The sequence below is a fragment of the Spinacia oleracea genome, chromosome 3 (assembly GCF_020520425.1).
Source record: "Spinacia oleracea cultivar Varoflay chromosome 3, BTI_SOV_V1, whole genome shotgun sequence".
Classification (NCBI taxonomy): domain Eukaryota; kingdom Viridiplantae; phylum Streptophyta; class Magnoliopsida; order Caryophyllales; family Amaranthaceae; genus Spinacia; species Spinacia oleracea.
Window position 1 is genome coordinate 110,932,299 of NC_079489.1, and position 11,481 is coordinate 110,943,779.

The 11,481-nt window shown below is 42.4% G+C and overlaps 1 protein-coding gene across 1 annotated transcript; it reads left to right on the forward strand.

Annotated features, from left to right (window-relative positions):
• The first annotated feature begins 6,796 nt into the window (after positions 1–6,796).
• Positions 6,797–8,347, forward strand: LOC130469959 (uncharacterized). The gene has a single exon (XM_056839507.1). It carries the CDS (start codon positions 6,797–6,799, stop codon positions 8,345–8,347), a length of 1,551 nt encoding a protein of 516 aa, XP_056695485.1.
• The last annotated feature ends 3,134 nt before the right edge of the window (positions 8,348–11,481 follow it).

An 11,481-nucleotide genomic window follows, 5' to 3' on the forward strand; every position in this document is an offset into this window, starting at 1 on the left:
TCAGGAACTACTCCCACTGGCTCTTCTAAAGACCTTGGAGGTTCTTCACCTTGAACTGCTTCTAAAGAGTTTGGTTCGTTGTTCATCTCGAATCTCTTCGAGGTCTATTATTCTCCCACTTGTCAATTTGGAAATATGATTTCTTTCCAAAAAGACACTGTCACGAGCAGCAATACTTTGTTGTCTGACTTGTTGTAGAAGTAATACCCCTTTGTTTCTTTTGGATACCCAACAAAGAAACACTTGTCAGATTTTGGTTCGAGCTTGTCCGAAATTAATCTTTTGACATATGCTTCGCAACCCCAAATCTTTAGAAAAGACAACTTTGGAAGTTTCCCAGTCCATAATTCGTATGGAGTCTTTTCAACAGCTTTTGACGGAGCACGATTCAGTGTGAGTGCTGCTGTTTGCAACGCATGTCCCCAAAATTGTAAAGGAAGTTCGGCTTGACCCATCATTGACCTGACCATATCAAGTAAGGTCCTATTTCTCCGTTCCGACACTCCATTCCATTGAGGTGTCCCCGGAGCAGTCAATTGAGAAAGAATACCGCATTCTTTTAGATGGTCATCAAACTCGTGGCTAAGATATTCACCTCCTCGATCTGATCTTAGAGCTTTGATTTTCTTGCCATGTTGATTCTCTACTTCCTTTTGAAATTCTCGGAATTTCTCAAACGATTCAGACTTGTGTTTCATTAAGTAAATATAACCATATCTACTGAAATCGTCCGTAAACGTATGAAATAGCTGAAATCACCTCTAACTTTCGTACTCATAGGCCCACATACGTCCGTATGTATTAGCCCTGGTAGTTCGCTTGCTCTTTCTCCCACCTTTGAGAAAGGTTTCTTTGTCATTTTGCCAAATAAACAAGATTCGCATTGATCAATCTTCTCTAAGTCGAATGATTCTAGAATTCCCTTCCGTTGAAGTAATTCCATGCGCTTTGTGTTTATATGGCCTAATCGACAATGCCACAGAAATGTGAGATCGGAATCACCAGTTTTAGCCTTTTTAGTATTTATGTTATAAATGTGTTTGCTCGTATCTAGCACATATAGACCATTTTCTTATTGTGCTGAACCATAAAACATTCCATTCAAAGCAAAAGAACAACTATTGTCTTTAAATTGAAAACTAAAACCTTTAGAATCCAAACTTGAAACGGAAATAATGTTTCTGGTGATACTAGGAACATAGTAACATTTTTCTAATTCCAAAACAAAACCACTAGGCAAAAAATAAAATAAGATCCTACAGCTAATGCAGCAATCCGTGCACCATTTCCCACGCGTAGATCCATCTCGCCTTTATCAAGCCTTCTACTTCTCCTTAGTCCGTGCGAATTGGAACATAAGTGTGAGCCACAACCAGTATCTAATACCCAAGAAGTAGATTTAGTAAGATTACAATGTATAACATACATACCTGAAGTAGAAGCAACGTTCCCGTTCTTCTCATCTTCCTTTCTCTTCAAGCAATCCCTCTTCCAATGCCCCTTCTTCTTGCAGTACAATCATTCAGAGTCAGCAGGAGAACGAGTCACCCTCTTCTGTTTACCAGAACTGGTGCCGTTGGACTTAGGTGAGGGCGTAGCCTTTCCCTTACCCTTCTTGCCCTTTCCCTTGCCAGATTTCTTGAAGTTCTTGCCCTTGCGCACCATAAGAACGTCGTGCTTATTCTCTTGATTGAGCGTCTTTTCAGCGGTCTTCAGCATATCGTGAAGCTCAGTAAGAGCTTTCTCCATGTTGTTCATGTTGTAATTCAACTTGAAGTGATCATATCCACTATGAAGCGAATGGAGAATGATGTCAATAGCCATCTCATTTGAGACATCAGAATCTAGAGCTCTCATGTTCTCAAAGAGTCCAACCATTTTAAGAACATGTGGGCTCACTGGTTCTCCTTTCTTGAGCTTAGTCTTAAGGATCAACTTCTGAGTCTCAAATTTTTTGATTCTGGCTTGGTCCTGAAACATGTTCTTCAACTCCGAGATGATTTGGTAAGCATCCGAGTTAATGAACGTTTTCTGAAGTTCAGGATTCATGGATGCAAGCATCACACATTTGACATCCCTGTTGGCCTGGATCCAACGGTTAAGGGCAGCTTGAGTCACCTTCGGCCCGGCGGCCTCTGGTAACTCTTCCTCTAGGACATATTATTTTTACTCATGCATTAGAACTATTTGCAAGTTCCTTTGCCAGTCGAGGAAATTGTTTCCGTTCAACTTCTCTTTGTCGAGAATTGAACGAAGGTTGAACGTGTTGTTATTGTTTGCGGCCATTTGATTACTACATTTGAAAAGAATTCGCAATAAATAACCATTCATAACTTAATAACTTTAAAATAAATGCTAGCATGCAATCATTAAAGCTATTAAACATTTCATTCATGCAAAAGCAAAACATGGTCCAAAAATGAATGAAACGATTCCAAGACCCTAAAAGTCCTAAATCCTTAAGCAGTTTTGGCATGTCTTAAGTATTTTAAGATTCTAGGTAAGCAAAACCTATTGCTAGTAATCTCCAAATTACGCTTGGTTAATAAATTAATACCATGATTTTTCCCATTGCCACAACATAATGCCATTGTTGTTTGAGTTGAAACCACAATCAACATGCTCCTTTGGGACGCCTTACCATCTAGTCAACTTATATAGCACCTCGCTTTGGCGTAAACCTACTACGTTAGATCCTTAGATTTTTGTAAGTGCTTTATTTGGAAGGCAACTTTTGAACTCAATATTACTTTGGACCTAGTTGTTTCTATGTTGGTTCAATTATTTAGTGAACTAAATCTAACCGGGTCATACAAACAACGCATTCATGCATAATATACATGCATAAATAAATTGGTGAACTAGTATGGCCCAACAACTCTTGTCTTGAAGCATCAAATCTTCTTCACCATCTTGTTAGCTTGGCATCGTCTTAAATCTTCATTCAATGCTAACTTAAAGTTCTAAACTAAAAATACTTGAAATAATAAAATTACATCAAAATTTCAATGGTACACAGACCATATTTAAAACTTTACATTCAAAGACAAAACGGTTCGCAGACCGTATTTAATTATCCTAGATTGGCCATACTAGTCACTTAGAGTACCTGCATTGCGTAAAATATATATTCTATGCATTCACCCATTCGTATGCTAAAATGAATGGCCCAATTAATTATGCAAGTATTTATGTGAATTAATTAAAATTCACGTTCACATAAACGTACGCGTCCTAAAAGATTAATCCATTTCCAAATTATTAATCCTTAGAATTTATTCTAATTAAAATTTAATTTAATTAAAATAATGCGACCTACGAAAAATAATTAAAATAATTATTTCATTTTAATTTCATTAAGCGGCTCCCACTCAAACCAATAATTATTCCGGATAACTAAATATTTAAATATTAAATTAAACTCACGGCCCCACCCAAATTAAATAAAATAATTATTAATTATCCCATTAGCCAATTTTAATGCAAACATAAATTTTCAAGCCCAACGAAAACAAAAAAAAATTGTTCAAGTGCAATGCGGGCTAGGCTTGCGTCCAGCCCAGCATGCGCCCATGCCCCCACAGCCAGTGCGCACACGTACCGCAGCTCGTCGCTGCCCGTGTTGCTGTTGTGCTCGACGCTGCGCGCAAGGCAAGGCAGCCTTGCCCATGCCTACTCGCAGCCCGCAAGCCAAGGTTCGCTGCCTTGCTTGCTCTCCTAGCCCAACGCGCGCGGCACGCAGCACGCTTGCTGCTGCCCGCATTGTTGTGGCTCGGTAGTGGTGAGGCTGCCCGCATGGCTACGACGAGCCACACGTCCACACACACCCTCATGTTCGTGCCTTTGGTTCATGCCTACGGACCAACTAATTAAAAAAACTATATTAATTTCACGAACATTTGCATTAAGTTATTTTTCACAAAATTTACGATTTTTATTTTCGAAAAATAACGACTTTACGATTTAATTAATTTTTAACAACAATCCGATTTTGTTAAATTTATTAAATCTAGGATAACTTTATTCAAATTTTAAGAAAGAACAATTTCAAATAAAAATTTGAACTTTTAAATAATCGAATCTAAAACTTTAAATCGTTCTAAACATTTAAATTTCAGATTTTTACAAATTTGGTTTAAGTGTTGATTAAAATTAACGAATCTAATCAAAAATTTAATCCAATAATTTTTAAAATCTGCCACTTTCCATGAAATTATATTCCCTTTCCCAATTAACCAAATTTCCAGATCAAAATTATTTAAAAAATCAATTATTGATCTAAGATTTACGAATTTGGGGAAAGCAGAATTAGGGTTTATACTTAATAAAAATGGCCGAAATATTTACCATATTTTTAAAATATACCCAGCAGCATTGTGTAAAAATTTCAATCAATTCCGAGTAGTTTAGGTTGACCAATTAATTGAAAAAAATTCCGAATTTATTAATTTTAATACGAAAATTAATAAAAAAAACTCACAAAAACACATACTTCGAGGCCTGTTTTTGCAATTCCGTTCCCATTAAATGATCTTAGAAAATCGTTTTCAATCAGATTAGGTTCAGAAAAATCGAAAGTACGAATCTTTTTGAATTCAGAACCTATAACGTGATTCATCCAATAATCTATAATAATTCGAAAAAATTCAACAAAAATTCAAAAAAATCGACAACAGCAAAAACAATAAATCATGCTAAAAAAATGCTTTGAATACATAAGGCTCATGATACTACTATAGGGGAATACAGTTAAACATACATAACATGTGCGGAACATCCCCAAAGCCAGGAAACATGTATAAAGCACAGTTTAAGCATACTTACATTTGAAGCGTGTTTTCCCGAGTATAGTATCAACGAACACGAACAAAGAACTCCACTTTTCGTTCCTCTATTTGGTTCACCAACACGTTCAGATCCGTCTTGATTATTGTAGCTTAGACAACGCACGAGATATTTTGCTTTTCGGGATGAACAGTTTTTGAGCAGAGAGAAAAACTGAACAACGTACTTTTGGAATTAGGTTTAGGTTACTTGGAAAACTGATTGTGTTGTTTGTGGGAAAAATATAACCTAATTGTTATATTAAGTGTAACTGGCCAAGACCAAGGGGCCTTGACCGGCCACACTCCACACACGCGAGCACTCCCCGCGCACAGCCCACACTGCAGGCCGAAGCCCACAGCGCACAGCCGAGCAGCATGGGTCGTGGGCCTTGCTTTGCTCGCTGATGTGTTGCTGCGTCTTTGTGCGCGCTGCCACGCCCACGCGGGCTGGCTTGCTTGCTGCGTTGCGAGCTCGCTGGCTCGTTGGGCCTTGCGCGCATGCGCGCTTGGCTCGACGGGCCGGCAGCTCCGATGCGGCTCGTATTCGCGACGAACGCCTAGCTTACGAATATTCGCGATACGATATACGATTCCGACGCAAGGTCATATCGTATAATATATTTTTCCAAACTAAATCCTGAAAAGCTATTAAATGAATTTCCGATTCATTTAATTCGGTGATCTGTTACATGTCATTGGTGTGACCTTATAGGTTCAGTCAAGAGTAAGTTGTGATCCTAATATAGATTAGAACTCACTGATCGAAACCATTGCTCCAGCTAGCTGTTCCGATCACTTGATCTTACTGAATCAATTGTTCGCAATTAATCTGAACCTTGGTATTAGACTTAATGCACCTTGGGTGAAGGATATATTTCCTTCATGTTTTCTATAGCATTTCTGCATCAGTGATTTTTTCTCCACATAATTTCAATTGTGAAGTAACTCTGAACATAGCTGAGTTATATTCACTTACAGTCTTAAATTCTTGTAGTCTTAAATGTAACCAGTCATAACGAGCTTTAGGTAATATCACAGTTTTCTGGTGGTCATATCTTTCCTTTAGATTACTCCAAAGGACTTGTGGATCTTTTATAGTCAAGTACTCAATCTTAAGGCCCTCATGGAGGTGATGGCGAAGAAATATCATAGCCTTAGCTTTGTTTTGAATTTCAGCATCTAACACCCAAGATAAATAGTTCTTTCCAGTAATATCAGGGGACGTGTTATCCCACTTTTTGGACTAACGACATAACCGCTCTAACGTTTGATCATGTCATGTCAACCAGGTTCTGTCGTGTCGCAGGTAAACATAGTTGCAGGGAGACGCGTCTGACGTAGCATCGTACGACGAGGCATAGACGACGAAGGACTGGCGACAACGCGCAAGCAACAGAGACTCTCAAGGAACAGGTTGATAAAGATAAGTTAACCTAAAGCCCATGATAGGCAGCGCCGTCACACCAGCGGAATAAGTCCAAGACATGCACGAGAAGCACGGAAGTGGTTGAAGACTAAAGAAACGTGTGACAAGGAGATCCCTATCTTTGTGGGAATCTCTCAACCAACTGGACCGTTGGAAATACCCTATAAAAGCATGAAGACGATGACAAGCGAGAGATACGTGAACTCAAGCACTCATACTCTCAAGCTATTTAGCATTCATATTACTCCTGTATTTGTTCTTTAATTTTCGTTACATTGATCTTTAGAAAAAACATACAAACAATCAGATAAGATACTTAGTGGATTGATAGCCTCATAGCTATCCGCGGTTTTTTACCTTATTCCTGGATTTTCCGCGTCAACACTTCTTTGTGTCGTGTCTCTCTTGTCTCTCTTTATTTGATTCTTGCTTAGTTAGTGTCGACCCGAGCCAAAGGTCGCCTCTAGACGAAATTTGGCATAAACAGTTTGGCGCCGTCTGTGGGGACATTAACTAGGTTTCACACAAAATCACCCTACACACCATGACTACTGAAGAGATGACGCTCGCAGAGATGAAAGCAGCCAACGAAAAGGCCCAAGCAGAGCTCGCCCAAGAAAGGGCCTCCATTGAAAACCTCCAGAAGGAGCTCGACTCTGTGAAAAGTACCAAGCATCAATCGCGTTACAAGCCAGGTGCAAAACCAAAGAAGTTGATATTCGAGATGACTGACGACTCCGAGGACCTGTCCGACGGCGAAGAGCCACATGGAGAAGAGGATGAAACAACACCGGACCCCGTCACCAAGCGCCTAAATAAGATGGAAGCTCACATGAAGAAGGAATGCTCGCTGATGCTGAAGCTGATGACCAAGCTGCCAGGGGCACCCACGCCCGTGGAAACCGAACCGACCGACGGGTATGCAGCTTTGCCGTTTTGTGAAGCGATCGCTAGGGTGACGGTCCCACACCAGCTCCGACTTCCTACCTGGACCATCCTGTACGACGGAACGTCTGATCCATACAGACACGTCAACGTCTACAAGCAGCGAATGTGGCAGATCGGCATCCCCTACGACCTGGTCGAGCCCGTCATGTGCAAATCATTTGGAGGAACCCTCGACGGAGCAGCTCTGGAATGGCTCATGAACATAACCCCTGGATCCATCTTCTGCCTGCCCGACCTCATCAACGCCTTCTACCAGCAATTCGCCAGCAGTCGCCAGTTGGAGAAACAGACAAGTGACCTCTATCGGTTGGTCCAAGGACCTACCGAGTCGGTACGCGATTATTTTAACCGTTTTAATTGTGAGAAAATTAGTATAAAAAATTGTGATGTCAGGACAGCCATCGAAGCATTTAAAAGAGGTCTCATCCCCAACTCGGAGCTGTACCGGGAACTAACCAAATATCCCTGTGCAACCTTCGAAGAGGTCAGATCGAGAGCCACTGCCCAGATGCGGATTGAAGACGACGAGATTACACGAATGGCTTCTCAGCGACCAGCAGGGGGCAGTAGCGACAGGAGGTCGTACACCCCAAGGAACAACGGCTGGAGACACCAACCATACAACCGCCAGAACCAGGTACAAAATGTCAATCAATATGATGATACTAACAATGTTTACAGGAATGAACGGGTCGTTTACCCTCCCATCTCCGAGTATGGCTTCAACGTCGACATCGGAGGCGTGGTGAACGCCCTTCAAAGTGTAGGTGGTACCGTCAGATGGCCTAAGAAGAGCGACAGACCAGACTCTATGAAGGACATGAGCAGGTGGTGCGACTTCCACCGCGACAATGGCCACACAACCGAGGAATGCATCTCCCTCAAAAAGGAGGTAGCGTATCTACTGAAAAGAGGCCACCTGAAGGACCTACTGAGCGACAAAGGAAAGGAGACGTACAACAAGGACAACAACTCCCAACCCAACCCAGCACCAAGCGGCGACCGACCGGCCCCGCCCATGTTCGAAAAAGTGGTAAACGTTATTTCAGGTGATTCAGATATATGTGGACTAACCTCTTCTGCAGCTAAAAAAATCAACAGAGGCGAATCCGAAGCCGTCAAAGAGGGGCAGACCGAAGAGAAGTAGCACTCGACAAGTCATTAGCAGCGATGATAATAACCTTCGACGATTCAGATTCAACCGACACACAACAGGAACACCATGACGAGCTAGTCATATCGCTCCCAATAGGCAACGCTCTCATCAAAAGGATATTGATCGACAACGGCAGTTCAGCAAATGTACTGTTCCTAGAGGCTCTGCAAGAAATGGGACTAGACGAAAAGAGTATAATCAGAAGGTCGACAGTCCTAGTAGGATTCAGTGGAGAATCACTGCGAACGGTAGGGGATATATCGCTGCCTACGTACGCAGAAGGTGTTAATGTGATGACCAAGTTCAACGTCGTCGACTACCCATCAGCATACAACGTCATTTTAGGACGACCATGGATCCACAAAATGAAAGCGGTGCCATCGACATACCACCAGTCAATCAAGTTCCCAACCAAATGGGGAGTCATGGAAATGAAAGGACAACAAAGGGACGCAAAGAAATGTTATGAAACAGCGCTGAAACCATCAAAGTCATCCATCTAGCAATTACAGCCAGGGTCGACGGTAGACGACCCCGACGACCAACAGATCGATGAGATAAATACTAGATCAGACACAGCCAGACCGAGTAGTAAGGATCGGAGCATCGCTGCCTGACAACATCAAAAGTCAGATAGTGTCATTCCTAAGAGAAAACTCAGACTCCTTCGCTTGGTCGCACGAGGACATGACAGGAATCAGTCCGGACGTCATCACCCACAAACTCAATGTCGACCCCAACTTTAAGCCAGTGAAGCAGAAACGACGAAAATTCGCACCTGAGAGAAATAAAATCATAGACGAAGAGATCCAAAAACTGATAGATTCCGGGAAAGTCAGAGAAGTCAAGTATCCAGATTGGTTAGCAAATGTCGTCGTCGTCAGTAAAAAGAACGGAAAGTGGAGAGTTTGTATCGATTTCACAGACATCAACAAAGCATGCCCTAAAGACCCATTCCCGCTGCCGCACATCGACGCCCTAGTCGACGCCACTGCCGGACACGAGATACTAACATTTATGGACGCCTACTCCGGATACAACCAGATCCTTATGCACCCAGACGACCAGGAAAAAATATCTTTTGTAACAGACAGAGGAATTTATTGTTATAAAGTCATGCCTTTTGGTCTTAAAAATGCAGGTGCGACATACCAACGATTGGTCAACAAAATGTTCAAAGACCAACTTGGAGACACGATGGAGGTCTACATCGACGACATGCTAGTAAAATCAAGGAAGGCTGACGACCATGTCGAACACCTACGACAATCCTTCGACATATTGAGGAAATACGGTATGAAACTTAACCCGACTAAATGTTCTTTCGGAGTGTCTGCAGGGAAATTCTTAGGTTACATCGTCACCCAAAGAGGAATCGAGGCCAGCCCCGACCAGGTGCGCGCAATCATCAACATTCAATCCCCCAGGAACATAAAAGAGGTACAGCGCTTGACAGGAAGAGTGGCGGCGCTAAATCGTTTTATCTCGCGGTCGTCGGACAAGTGTCGTCAATTCTACGACGTCCTGCGCAAAAACAAAGGTTTTAGCTGGTCCGACGACCACGAAACAGCCTTGCAAAACCTCAAAAAATACATGATGTCGCCACCCCTCTTGTCCAAGCCCAAAGAAGGCGAAGTCCTACAACTCTACCTAGCCGTCAGCTCCACAGCAGTTAGTGTGGTCTTAGCTCGAGAAGACGAAACGCAACAGCTACCTATTTACTACATCAGTAAGTCACTACTAGAAGCGGAAACCAGGTATTCCTCCCTCGAAAAACTCGTTTTAGCACTCGTTACTGCAGCCAGAAAACTAAGGCATTATTTCGAAACTCACCAAATAGTGGTGATGACTAATTATCCAATCAAGTCTGTGATGCGTAGACCAGAACTAACAGGTCGAATGGAGAAATGGACGATGGCGCTAGGAAGCTTCGACATCAAATACCAACCAAGAACGGCGGTAAAATCGTAGGCCCTAGCAGACTTTGTGGCAGACTTTAGCCCCGACTTGGAGAAAATAGCGGACGACGAAGTCAAACTCATCAATAACGTAGAAGAGGTATGGACGCTCTTCGTCGACGGTTCGTCTAACTTTCGCGGTGCAGGTCTAGGCGTCGTGCTAAAGTCACCACAAGGGGACATGATAGCACAGGCCATATGCTGCGATTTCAAAGCGACAAACAACGAAGCAGAATACGAGGCGTTAATCGCCGGATTGACGCTAGCTGAAGAATTGGGGGCAAGCGGACTCAACATATTTAGCGACTCACAATTAATCGTCAACCAGATGAACGGCGACTATGAGGCTAAAGACCTGAAAATGACCTTATACCTCGAAAAAGCAAAAAAGCTATCCTCCAAATTTAAACCCCTCTCCATTAAACAAGTGCCACGAGACTTGAACACACAAGCCGACGCCCTTGCCAACCTAGGATCCGCACTTAGAAAATCACCATTCTCGACCATACCTCTAGTACACCTATTGTCACCCGCTATTGAAAAAGACATACCACAAGATGCCAGCCTCGTCCTATCAGCCACAAACACAGACAGCTGGACCAAGCCCATCCTCGACTACCTAACACACAAAACCCTACCCGACGACAAGCTCGAGGCCAGGAAAATACTTTTCAAATCGTCACGATATGTTATTTTGCAGGGTATATTATTTAAAAGATCAGCAAACGGAATGTTGATGCGATGCGCAGAAAAAACAGAATGGGAAAGACTACAAAAGCAATACCACGAAGGAGAATGCGGCGGACATGAAGGAGGATGAAGCCTGTCAACCAGAATCAAAAGAAACGGATACTATTGGCCAACAATGCTCAAAGACGCAATGAGGTACGTAGCTAAGTGCGACAAATGTCAACGACACGCAGGTATGACACATAAACCATCTGAATTCTTACACCCCACCTTAACTCCGTGGCCTTTCATGAAATGGGGAATGGACATCGTCGGTAAACTACCCGTCGCCCCAGGACAAAAGGTCTTCATGCTAGCTCTAACAGATTATTTTTCTAAGTGGATAGAAGCAGGTGCGTTCCAACAAGTAAGAGACAAAGAGGTATGTTCGTTCATATGGACTAACATTATATGCAGATTCGGAGTACCATCAGAAAT